Source organism: Sminthopsis crassicaudata, chromosome 4, assembly GCF_048593235.1.
Source record: "Sminthopsis crassicaudata isolate SCR6 chromosome 4, ASM4859323v1, whole genome shotgun sequence".
Classification (NCBI taxonomy): domain Eukaryota; kingdom Metazoa; phylum Chordata; class Mammalia; order Dasyuromorphia; family Dasyuridae; genus Sminthopsis; species Sminthopsis crassicaudata.
Window position 1 is genome coordinate 395,445,359 of NC_133620.1, and position 13,767 is coordinate 395,459,125.

The 13,767-nt window shown below is 31.7% G+C and overlaps 1 protein-coding gene across 10 annotated transcripts in view; it reads right to left on the reverse strand.

The window, feature by feature from the left end:
- CEP170 (centrosomal protein 170) overlaps nt 1-13,767 on the reverse strand; it is a 167,471-nt gene that overhangs the window by 67,993 nt on the left and 85,711 nt on the right. For all 10 annotated transcript variants that reach the window (XM_074262523.1, XM_074262532.1, XM_074262531.1 and 7 more), the window contains exons 7-8: nt 12,068-12,202; nt 4,627-5,106 (exon numbers count right to left, since the gene is read on the reverse strand). In XM_074262523.1, coding sequence (XP_074118624.1) covers nt 4,627-5,106; nt 12,068-12,202 — 615 coding nt within the window. The remainder of the gene's footprint in view (nt 1-4,626; nt 5,107-12,067; nt 12,203-13,767) is intronic.

The window sequence follows — 13,767 nt, forward strand, 5'->3', positions numbered from 1 at the left end:
CATTTTCCAGCCCTTTGAAAGTAGGATTATGACTTTATCACTCAACTGGAACTGCTCTCTCAAAAATATATTTAATTGCCAAATTTAATGGCATTTTCTCAGTCTTCATCTTTCTTTTTCTCTCTGCAATACTGGACATTAATTACCACGCTACCCTTGTGGACAGTCTCTATTTTCATGTGCTTGTCCTTAGTCTTCTTTACCAAAACACCATTTACATACCCAGGACTCCAATTGTGGGTGTATCCCCAGGCTCTTTCCTAGTCAACTCTTCTCCCAATACTATCTCTTGAAGATTTCATTAGCTACCCCAAGTTTAATAATCTCCTTTATACTGATAGCTCTTAAATCTAAATGCCCAGTCTCAGCCTCTCTCCTGAGTTCCATATCAGTAACTCAATATATTAAAAACCAAAATAATTATCTTTCCTTCCAAATTATCCCTTCTATCATACTTCCTTCTTTCCTTCCCTCTCTCTCTCTGCTAAGACACCTAGTCAACCAACTTTCTAATTTGACATCATACCAATTCCTCTTCCCTTTCACTTACAATACTCATCTAATTACTTGACAAATCATGGCACTAACAACATTTGTCATTTTTGTCATCTAGTCCCTCCACAAACCCTCCTCCTCCCCCCAGCAACATAGTTAATGCTCTATTTCAGGCCTATTATCTTCAGGTACCTTGGTTGAAGCACTGGCATGTTCCACTAATTCTTCTTACTTCAAGTCTCTCTTCATTCCAATATGTCCTTCATATAGCTGATTTTTCTTAAGTCTAACCATGTTACTCCTTTATTCAATAAATTATGGCTCCCTATTTTATCTATGATAATTTTCTTTGCATTAAGAGCCCTTCATAAACTAATCCCAACCACCCTTTATATTACTACTGCATCATACTTCTTTTCGTGAATATTATGGTCTAGCCAAACTGATCGTTTTACTGTTCTTCAAAAATGCTACTTCCATCTCTCATCTATGTGCTTTTTGAAGGCAACAAATATATACTCTCCAATGACTGGGAAGCACTCCCTTCTCACCTCTACTTCTTAAAATTCTTGGTTTTCTTTAAAACTGAACTGAAATAATGAATTCTACATGAAGCCCATACCAGTCTTTCTAACTACTGAATAGAAAACAGAAATCAAAATTTACCAGCATAACAATTAAGGATGAACATGAAACTTTATAACTTATATCACAGGTTGTATTTAGTTATATTTTAAAAGTATGTCTACATCTTTAGAACTGAAAATAATTACTTGAATTAATGAAATTCTAATTTTTTTCTGTTATTTTTTCAAATTGACAGTTATAAAGAAATAATCTGTTCTAAAGGCATTGTAGAGAATTGAGACTTTGTGGATTGTGGCAGAAAAGGCCCTAAAATGCAGTCAGTAGGATATGAGCTCAAATTTAAGTTTTTTGCCAACATCTTTGGGCAGCTCATTTCAATTTCCTCATCTGTAGTCATAATGTATTATTAGTTCACCTACTTTATCTAAATATATAGAAACTGGGTGATAGAACTTTCCTAGAGGTTTAGAAATTGGGCTTGCTACTCCCAAGTCTAGTGTTTACCTTCACCAAATCTGAATTCTTCCTCAATTATTTGGGTATCTCTATCAGGCTTATAGCAACAACTACAACATATATAATTTTTTTAGAATACAAAACACTACATAAAAATTTTCAAAAAAAAAGTTTCATCTCAATACAAATTAATAGAAATATTTATTTTACAGAACAAAGGTTTCCTTTAGAAAAACTAAAAACTTAACTGTTTATCCAGATAATGCACTAACTTAATGGGTTTTCTGGTCATCAAAATGTCACTAAAATACAAATTCAATGTGCACTATGCAACATTCTTTTTATAAATAATAAAAAAAAAACCCACCTTTATCAATGGTTCTTCCTTTTATTATCCCCTATTATGATAGGTATCTATTCAGATGTCTGTCTTTCTGGCTTTATTCAATTCAGTGTGTGTTAAGAATCACCCACAACAAAATTTCTTAATGGTAATTTACAATTAGTAGAAAACTAATTTTAATGATTGAGTTTTCATCTCCAAATATTTTTAAATGGAGTTGTTATATATTGATTCATAGCCAAAAGAAAAACCCCCAAATAAATTAAAAAAAACAAACAAACTCATCACTAAGCATTTATATTACATGAGCTTAATAACAATAAAACTGTCTTTGTTTTGTGTTATCTTTTGGGGGAAACTATTTTGAGCTGATTAGGAAAAAAAGATATGTATTCCTAAGTAATTCCTAAGTAATCCTATGGGATTACTTTAACAGGTTCCTCATGAATTTAGCTGTCAACAACAGAAGTAATAAAGTAATGAAGGATTTTTTTAAACAATCCTAATTTTCCTTGCTAGTCTTTTCTTTTCAAGATAATTTATAACCTTGATATTAGCTAGAAAGCAGAAGTATATTCATCTCTTAAGACTATGATAATAAAAGATATCAAGTCAGCATGGTACAAAATAAAACTAAACTGTCAATTACAATATTTTCAAACATTTGTTAAACTCATCAGTACTTACTTAGCTCTTTCATTTAAGTTTTGACAGTAGTTTTATGCTGGTTAATTATACAATTTAATAATTATAAGTTCTTTTCTAATCTGAAGATCTAATAAGGAACAATTTAAAACTTGGTAAAAGCAACAGAGATGATAACCTGACAATACTGCTATTTTGTGATTACCATTTATACATATATAATAATGACTCACTTTGCCAAACCCATAATGATTTTTTTTAGATAACTAAAGCCTACTCTTTGAAGCTAAAACTTTTAAAAATGTATTTTGATGAAAAATCCTATAAAATATATACATACTATGATATCATAGTATAAACTAGCTGCTAATACAATTAGCCTTATCTTGAAGGATCAGTTATGATTATGAACTTTATTTCAGTATTCCTAAATTTTAGTTATGCTTCAAAAATATAGTTGGAAATATCAATGGTCATGTCACTAAAGACTTTTGAATTTAAAAAGACTCAAATGATCTCATAGTACACACAAATATATGGCAAAGTCATATATTTATGATCTTTCTCTTACTCTGACCTCACATAACATTTTCTGTGATTCTTTTTTATGTACTTATCAAGTACTAAATTAATCAATGTATCATGTCCTCATTCCTAGATGAGGTTAGTGACCAATTCTTCTCTAAATGTTGTATCTCTTCTAGCACATAGTAGGTACTTGATAAATATTTATTTTGCCTTTCTTTTTACCCTCAGTGCTCAGCACAGTGCCTTGAAAATAAAAGATGCTTAATAAATGCTTGCTGAATTGACTTGGAAGTGAACCAGTCTTATGTGGGGCCAGTAGAAAAAGGCGACATGACAGCCTCCTATTCTTCCATCAAACTGGCAGAACTCCAATTGACAATATTTTGTGTCCTGGTTAATCTCACCTAATAGTGAAAGTAAAATTATAATACATTATAAATACTCTGAAATATAGCAGGATAAATACAATATATTGTAAGACTAATATTTATTTTCCAATAAAATTCAGGATACTTAAAGATGGTTTTACAAATAAAAATCATAGTAATAAAACTCTCCAGTTAATCCTAATTAGTTTTCACTTTGAAAATATTTAAGTAGCAAACGAAGAAAAAATCAATTGTATAATTTGGTTGAAATATGCCTGTATTTCCATTGTAAAAATCTACCTACCTTTCACTAGTATTACATTTATAAAACATGAGAAGCATCTCACAAGCAAACATCTAAATATGTTAATCTGCATTCAACATAAAATATATTTTATAAAAAAAATTAGGTAAAATATAGTATCTATATTTCCATATATAATTCTGCTTTTTAATAATTAATATCCATTTGAAAATATACTAAATAGTACTGTCATTTTTATAAATATGTAACTCTTATGCTTATCCAAATAATTTAAAATCTCATCCAAAGCCTAGAATTTTAATAAAAGTATTATCATAGCCCTTAATTTTGCTTAAATCCTTCACTTCCATCATTTTAACTCAATAATATATCTAATGTTGGGTTTTGTGACATTTACTACAACATACTTTACTTCTTATGGGAAATAAATAAGTATGTTGAATAATATACAAGTCAACTAACACCAGCAATTTGGCTTTCACAAGAAAATAGGCAGTATAATCTAAAAGTGTTGAGATCTGTGTTCAAGTCTCACTTCTGACAGTTTAACTTACTTTTGGACAATTAATTTAACTTTTCATCCTCCTCCAACAATTCCCTAATATTTTAAGTTGTAAAATAGTCACTGATCTTAGTGGAAGGAATTTCCTTCCCAGTACATACCAATGAAATCATAAAACCAGACCCTCCCTACCTTTTTGCCCTTTCCCCAAATAAGGAAAACAGAAAGGAAAGGGGAAAAGGAAAAAAGTAAATGAAGGCGATTTATTATTAACAATTGTAAAGTTGGATGGTGACTGTTGCTTGCTTTTCATGTTAAACAGAATAAAAAACTTTAATCTACCCTATAATAATTCACACTACAATACACATTATGGTCACTGCAAGATTATTTAATTTTCTTTACCACAAAATAAGAACTGAGGGATTAACTTTACCTTTCAACCTTTTCAAGTAAACTGGAACATCACTTTTAATACTTTTGGAGTCCTCCTCTGTTCCTTCCCAAATCATTCGAGGAGGATTATTCTGTGCCAGCCAGTCAGCAACTTTATTTTCTGGTGCCATCATTCCAGTCTGAATTCCAGGAAGGTCTTGAGCTCCTGAAGGAGAGGACTTCTTTGACTTATGGCGCTGATCAGGAGTAAATTTTGTCACATGGTCTCTAATAGTTACTTTGCCTGGGGCATTATCATCAAATTCAATGGTAAATGAAGCATGCCCTGCACCTGCTGCATGGGAGCTTTGTATGTCTTTTGTGGGAATTTCATGAATGGTGCTCTCTGTTATTTGTGATGGTTGCTGGAATTCTTTTGTAGGGATTTCAAAATAACTTGGTTCCCTACAGAAAGGATAAAGCACTTCTTCATTTGCAGTTACAGATTGCTCCTCAACATGTTTGGCATTTATGCTGCACCCTAATGAGAAAAATAAAAGAAAATTCAAAATATTGGGGAATTTCAGGGAATTTACAAGAAATCCTATAAAGACCACTTACCTTTAAAACCCGAAAGACAAGGAATCTAAATAGAAGGTCTGAGTGTATGAACTCAGAAACTATTATTCATACCGAGGAATGAACAATACTGAAGAAAGACAAAACTTACTTGGTAAGAATGCCAAACTAAGTGAATTCTTTCTTATGGAATTATCAAAACTTACATTATATCCATTTTAAGTAAGAGTATATCCAATTTTAAGCAAAAGATACAAGGCACCAAAGCTAAGAAAAACAGGCCAATAATGGGCATGTCACTGTTAATCTTATGGTTTTTTTCCCTCTTTGAATTAGAATTCATCAAAATGCAATGGAATAGAATTGGAATTTCAATTTAGATGAAAATGTTGCTTAAAATAACTTGACTTTTCAGTATAAAAAGGTATGAATTTTCTAATAAAGAATGGAACAGATTATTGCTAAATTTTTGTATGCAAAGGTAAATTCAAAGTTGAGTGGAATTTCAAAGGACAAAAGATATAAACATGAGAACTAAAACATCAAGTCAATAAAGAATAGAAAAGATTTTTGTTAAATTTTTATATGCAAAAGTAAATTCAAAGTTGAGTGGAATTTCAAAGGACAAAAGACATATAAACATGAGAATTAAAACATCAAGTCAATATTATAAAAGATGTTTTAAAAGTTATCCTACTGAACCATCCTGCTTTATCATTAAGGAGGTATTACTTTGGTAATGAATGACATGAAAATTATTGAGGCATTAATTTGGTGTTTTCATTAATATTGATTTTAAAATAATTTCATGTATTTTAATCAAGTATAATATAGCAAAATAAAAGCACTTATGTATTCGCATTTGTCTGTAGCTCAAAAATCAAAGAATTGGTATGAAAATATAGTAAAAATAGAAAATTATATAATTTCTCCACAATAAAACTGACCTTCATTTCCATAAAGGAAAAATGTTTATTCATGGATGTCACCATTTCAAAATAAAGTGGAATTATAAAACTTAGTTCTACTAGTAGTCAATAACAAAGAATAAATAAACTTGTGGATACTAGTTCACTGTTGCTATGGAAATTAAAATGATTTAGATTTAGATTTCTAGATAATACTAAAAAAAAAACATATTTTGTGCTCCAAAATTAACTAAATTTCATTATGTCTTAAGGTCAAAGATGCAAAACTCAAAACACAAAAGCACGGAAGTGCTTCATTATTCAGCAAACAAAAAAAACATATCCTAATAAGCAAGATAGTGGCAAAGTAATTTCTTCCTCTTTGAAGGAATTTCCATGCTTTAAGACGATTTATCTCTATGTATCCTCTTATTCTACCCCTATACCACTCGAAAGCAGAACTCAGAAAAGAAAAGGCACTGAATACAAACTAAATGTTTTTAGTCATTTTTCAATGGGGAAATTATATGTGGTTTAGTGCAAAGAATGCTGTATTTACAATCAGAACGCCTGTTTCAAATCCTGGCTTTGCCACCTAGAATCTCTGTGATCTTGGATAAAGTTATGTAACCTCTCCAAGTTTCCTAATGTTTAAAACATTATGGAGTTGGACTGGATAATCTCTAAAGTCACTTCCAGATTAAAAATCCTATGAGTTAGGTTCAATTCTACCAATACCAAAAAAGAAAAATTTGTCTTCTTAAATTTTGTTTTAGTTTTAAAAAATTCTAGAGGGTGATCGTTAAATACTAGCATTGGTTCCTTCAGAAAAATATTCAAAAAGTAGATATCTTTTGGTTACAGGATAAAATTTAATCCCAAATTATTTATTTTTTTCTTTCAGCCAGAATTTGGACTATATATTTGGCCAATGTGACCCCTATTCTCTGATTATTGGTATCACAGGTTCCAAGGTACAAGATCTTAGCAATTCCAAACTATCCTCATAGCCCCTTTTACATTTTTAGTCAGAATATTAATCTAAATATTTTCTTTATTAGAAATTTATTTACATACATAATAGCATACACAAATTACCAATATAGAAAGAAATCAGCATAAAATTATACTTAACACTAAATAACAAGTCAAATGGTAAATTTAATTAAACTAGAAATGAATTGCAATTCTCAAAAATTTGTTATGGTATAATCATAGTTTTAGAACTGATATATTTACATTATATTTTTCCTTTAAAACATATGAAACAAATTTTCAGTAAGAAAATCATTGTTCCATTACTATTTATAATACTACACATTTGTTCTAGAGCTAGAAAGATCAGGACAATAAAAGTGGAAGGAGTTTAGAGATTAGCTCCTTAACAATGCTATTGTCTAACTCACTCAAATGGTAAGGAATTAGTTCTAGTATGGAAAATCTAGATTGCTATCATATTTGAGATATAGGCCAACTTTAAATTTTTCATGTATTTATTTACTCACTTTTTGAACTAACATTTAAGGATTTCTATACAGTGTCAATTACTTCTAACATTACTAAGTATGATTCTCAAAGGTAGGAGATTTTTTTTTGTCTTTCTTTGTATAACCAGCACTTAGGACAGTGTCTGTCATATTATAGTTAATAATGTTCAGTTAGAGCATAGTCTGCTTTGTAAAGTCAAAAATAAAGATGCTAGCTTCTCTGTAGGCTTCCTTTTTTCTGAGAGATGATTAGAGGATAAGTCTCTTTCCTCTAGCTCTCCTTAATAAACTTTTCAAAGGTTGTCAAATCTCAAAATAATTCCTTTCACTTTTCCATTTCTTCAAAGGAATGTGAACATCAGCTTAATATATAATATTGTTTGAGTAAAAGCCACTCATCTAAGTTTTCCAAAACAGAAAATAACTAAAATAGATGTTACCAAAAAAAGTGGCAAAGCACAGCATTGTATAATATAAAGAATAATGATAATTATAACTCAAATTCATTTAAACTTGTACTACAGGCAATTCTCTAAGACCTTAAGATGTAAGGAAGTTATTGACCTAAATTGTTAGAAGGTATTTTCTCATCTGGAATTCCTTATCCTAATGAAATAACAGGCCCAGGCTCTCCCTCTCTATTTATAAAGCTCCCTATGGTTATAAAATCTTTAAAATATATTTTTATTTAATTCTCAAATTGTGAACTAGGCAATTCAAAGATTACTGTTCTCAGTTCACAGATAAAGTTTAGAGAAGTTAAATTAATCAATCAATGTCCTGAATAATTAAGTGATTGGGCTAGAGCTAGAAAACAGGTATTGTGACTTTCAAATCTAGTCCCTTTTCCATCTATGTAACTGTTATAGAAATATCATTTATTGAGGGGCAGATAGGATACAGAATTTGGAGTCAGGAAGACTGGGATTTGATTCCTGGTTTTGGAACTTATTAGTTTTGTGTGACCATGAGAAAATCACAATCTGAGTATCAGTTTTTTCCTCAACTATTAAATGAAGACATTAATACCTTTGGCACTCATCTCACAGTTCAATAAACAATAAGAAAATGAATGTTTGAGAGTATGTGTGAAGGTTCTTGTCTTTTCTGTACCATTAAAATCTATCATACAATTGTAAAATGTGATCCACATCTGAAATACTGTTTTCAGATCCTGGCTGCTCCCTGATGCCCTTGGCAAACTTTAAATTATCATGGAAATGCCACTTAACATAACAGATACAACCATATTCCCAAAGACCTGTGTACTATAAAAGTACAATATAATTAAAAGAGCACTGAACTTACAAATATAGACCATTATTTTAGGAAGACGTTTAGAGCAATCTCACAAAAGCACTCTAGACTTTCTTCATCCTTCTATTGTTATTTCAAGTCTCAGTTCACTTTCTATTTGCAGTCTGTCCAAAATATTTATATCATTACTGCCATAGTTTTTCTACTTCATTGTATATCAATCTAGACAACTGACATTTTTATCCACTTTTTCTGGCACAAAGGCCAAAGTTTTTGAAATGATTATGGATCTTAGGAAATTATGCCACATGCTGGGGACTGATGCAAATAGCACGATGTCATCTACAAAAAGGAGCATCTGAAGGGCCTCAGCACCACTATATGGAAATCCTTCTCTTATTCCTTGATTAATTTCAATGTGTTAGAGTCAACACCTTTGGCGAACATTTCTCTCTCTTAAGCCAGTGATTACCACAAAGTTATCTTTATTGTTATAGCTCTTAAAGAATGTTGTACATTTTTTAAAAATTACTCGATTCTGCTATATGCATGAGGGATTCCCTGTTGGGAAAGTCTTTTAAAGTATTATTTTCTTGATCAAGGCAAAAACTTTTTTAAAGTAAACAAACAATAAGTGAGTTCTTGCATTGTGTGTACTGTACAGTATATTGTACAAGTTTTAAAATGTGACCCATTGTGGAATAATGGTTTCATTTCAACTCCTAGCTGCAGCTCCCTTTTGATTATCTTCAACAAAGATGTCTTTGCACCTCTGAGATACTACTACACACCTTTCAGATTGGCTAGAATGACAAGGAAAGATAATGCATTCCGTTGGAGGGGATGTGGGAAAACTGGGACACTGATACATTGTTGGTGGAGTTGTGAATACATCCAGCCATTCTGGAGAGCAATTTGGAACTATACTCAAAAAGTTATCAAACTGTGCATATCCTTTGATCCAGCAGTATTACTACTGGGCTTATATCCCAAAGAGATTTTGAGGAAGGGAAAGGGACCTATATGTACAAGTTTGTGGCAGCCTTCTTTGTAATGACCAGAAACTGGAAACAGAATGGATAACCATCAATTGGACAATGGCTGAATAAATTGGGGTATATGAATATTATGGAATATTATTATTTTTTGTTTTTTTTTTTTCCTGAGGCTGGGGTTAAGTGACTTGCCCAGAGTCACACAGCTAGGAAGTGTTAAGTGTCTGAGACCACATTTGAACTCGGGTCCTCCTGAATTCAAGGCTGGTGCTCTATCCACTGCGCCACCTAGCCACCCCAGAATATTATTGTTTTGTAAGAAATGACCAGCAGGATGATTTCAGAAAGGCCTGGAGAGATTTGTATGAACTGATGCTGAGTGAAATGAGTAGGACCAGGAGATCATTGTATACTTCAACAAAATACTATATGATGATCAATTTTGATGGATGTGGCCATTTTCAACAATGAGATGAACCAAATCAGTTCTAATAGAAAAGTAATGAATTGAACCAGCTACACCCAGTGAAAGAACTCTGGGAGATGACTATGAACCACATAGAATTCTCAATCCCTCTATCTTTGTCCACCTGCATTTTTGATTTCCTTCACAGGCTAACAGGCTAATTGTTCACAATTTTTTTTTTGTATAGCAAAATAACTGTTTGGACATGTCTATATATATATATAAAATATATATATATATAAATAAATATAAATAAAATTGTATTTAACTTATACTTTAACATATATAACATGTATTGTTCAACCTGCCATCTGGGAAGGGGTGAGGAGAAGGAGGGGAAAAGTTGGAACAAAAGATTTTGCAATTGTCAATGGTGAAAAATTACCCAGGCATATATCTTGTAAATAAAAAGCTATTTATAAAAAAACAACCCAAAAAACAAAGATGCCTTTGATGGTTTGCAGATTATGTGCATATACATAACATTCTCCTGTTATGTTCATTTCATTATGCATCAGTTCATGTAAGTCTTTCTAGGTTTTTTTAATAGCACAATAATATTCCATTACAATCATATATCACAGCTTGTAGTCATTCTTCAATTGATGTCACCCCTTTGATTTTCAATTCTTAGTCATCACAAAAAAGAGCTGCTATATTTTTGTACAAAAGGTCCTTTTCCCTTTTTTTGGAAGTCTCTGGGATACACACCTATCAGTTAAGTTTTATTGTTCTTTGGACATAATTCCAAATTGCTTTCCAAAATAGCCGGATCATGAACTATTATTCTCAAGAAAAAAATGTAACATAAAAATTAGTCATGTTTAAATTAAACATGACTTAATTACACAATATTTTAACCACAGCAAATATTTTAAATATCTCTAAAATACTTACAGAATAGCTGGCTATTCAGATAGTAAGATTACATACAAATTACACCTGAATTTTACAGTTTTGTAATACAACAGTTCTTTAAAAATATATATGTATGTACTTTTGAATGATTTAGAGCATGGATCATTTAAAATAATTTAAATTTTCTAGCTTAAAATGAAATCATATTAAAGCAAAGCAAAAGGATAATTGTAAGGATGCGGTTCCCACAAAACAAGAGAAGGGAATTGTAAGGGCCCTTTAAATGGGCGGCGCCACAGCACAACAGGAGATTGAGTGGCACAGAAGTAATCTCTGTGGATACAGGACTACCCTGTGGGTGGGATCCTGTCCATATCGAGATAGCTTGTAATGGGTGACATCTCTCTCGCTGATTGGCTGTGTTGTGTGACCTCACAGGCCCTTTATAAGCCCACTGCAGACAGCAGTGGCTGTCTTTAACCTGGCGCTCTTTAACCTGGCTCCCTAACCTGAGGTAGCCAAGCCAAGAGGTAAGGAGTTGTGGTAGAGAACACATGGCTCTTCAGATCAGGTGTTCACTAGGGAGCTGACAAGTCAGGGCATTATGTGAGCAGGTATAATAAAGGCTTTTAAGATTACACTTGGCTGGTCTTGAGCATGCTACTCGTTATTAAACTATAGATTCAAGAGATCGTGGCCAAATACCTTTGAAGGCCTCAGAGGAAGAGAGCCGGGTAGAGTTGACACTGCAAAGGTCAGTGGCCAAAGGTACTCTGTTGGCTTAGGGCAGACTAGTAACTGTAACTGCCAGGAAGGCAGATTACAGATAATAATTATAGTAAATTACTCTGAAATTTGAATTTAAATATAATTCGAGAAGCATTTTTTCCCTACATTTCTACATCTACTATACAAGAAACACCAAAATTCATAAAATTTGATATCTTTTTACCTGAAGCTCCAGTATCATTGATTTTTTCTTCAGGTTTCCCATCTTGTTTGAAAGCATTTTCTTCATCAGCTTCATCATCACCCCACCAAGATGGCTGTCCATACAATGGAGTACCACGGGGCATAGCAGAAAGATCTAGAGACACATTTCAAAGGATAGAAATTGAACTCTTTTGACTATTAAAAAAAAAATAAATAAAAGATAACCTAATATAAAACACTTAAAGAGCTTGGGTGCTTTATTTATTAAGAGCAGAATCAAGCTATGACCTACTAGTTATATTGTATTATAAATTTAATAGCATCCTATTTTGAACAGACTTTATTTAGTGTGAATATGGTCAAATATTTGGAAATTCTATTTTTCTTGTTCTCAAACTGGCATGCTAAATAGTACCATCTGCTAATCTGAGTACAACACCCACCTACAAGCATTTTTGTAAGACTTATTTATGGATGAAACACTATAACAAAAAGACACTAGGCCTGCTAATTTAGCTGAATCAAGGTGACAATATTTTAATAATCAACTCTCCTTTAACCACCCAGACTTGCTCTCCCTGACATGAATTTCTTTGCATTCCAACCCATCTTCCACTCACTACATAAGTGATTTTCTAAAACTATAGATGGGATCATGTTAACTACCACACATTAAATACCACCAGTGGCTCCCGATCACTTCTAGGATCAAATATAAACTCCACTGGCAAAATAACCTTTCTTTCCCTATCCATATTCAGTCTGTTTATACCTTAAATCCTTCCCCTTATACACTGTGTCCCAGTACATTCCTTTCTTCATAATTTCCAACTTATCTTCCATATGGATTGAGTGTATATAATTGTTTGCATATTACTTCCCATTAGATTGTGAACTCTTTGAGATATATATGTACACACAATATATAATACATATCATGTAATATTATATACATAATACATAATAATATATAGTAATACACACACACACACACACACACACACAAAATAAGAATTCATATTCCAGAGCTTAGCATAATTCCTGGCTCAAAGTAGACATTTAATATATGTTTTCCAACTATTTTAATACCTTCCACAGAACCTCAGTTTAGTATGTCTTATCATATGAATTATGAAATGCCTAATACCTGCTAATGCAAAAATCCTCAAATATATATACTTAAGATTCTTTCTTTCATAAAATATCACTACAAAAATGAAATCTAAAAAATACAAAGTAAAAAATAATTTTTGTATGATTTCCAAAGTACTCCAGAAGATATAGGCTTTCTATAAGAAATATTAAAAGGAATATCACTAAACAAAGTTCTGAATGGAAATTTCACAAAGTGCACTACTTTACAAATGAGAGATGTGTAAATTGAGGGAACTGGATGGACTAGCTATAATCTCTAGTATTCCTTCCATTTCTAAATATGTAATCCTGTATGATCAATGAACTTTGGCAAATCACTTAAAGTGATGATTATATCAGTTTGACAAAGTACAATTGTCTTTAGCTAACTAACACTTTTCATATATTTCAAACCTAGGGTCTATTAGATAATATTAGAAAACAAACAAGAAGAAAATTTTCTATAATTAATGTTAGGATGCTTCAATTAATTTTTATTTTACCAAGTGGTATAATTTCCATCCATGAAAGAATTCCTGGCATGAAAATTTCTTCCATCAATGCAAATCAGCAATTCTTTGTGCA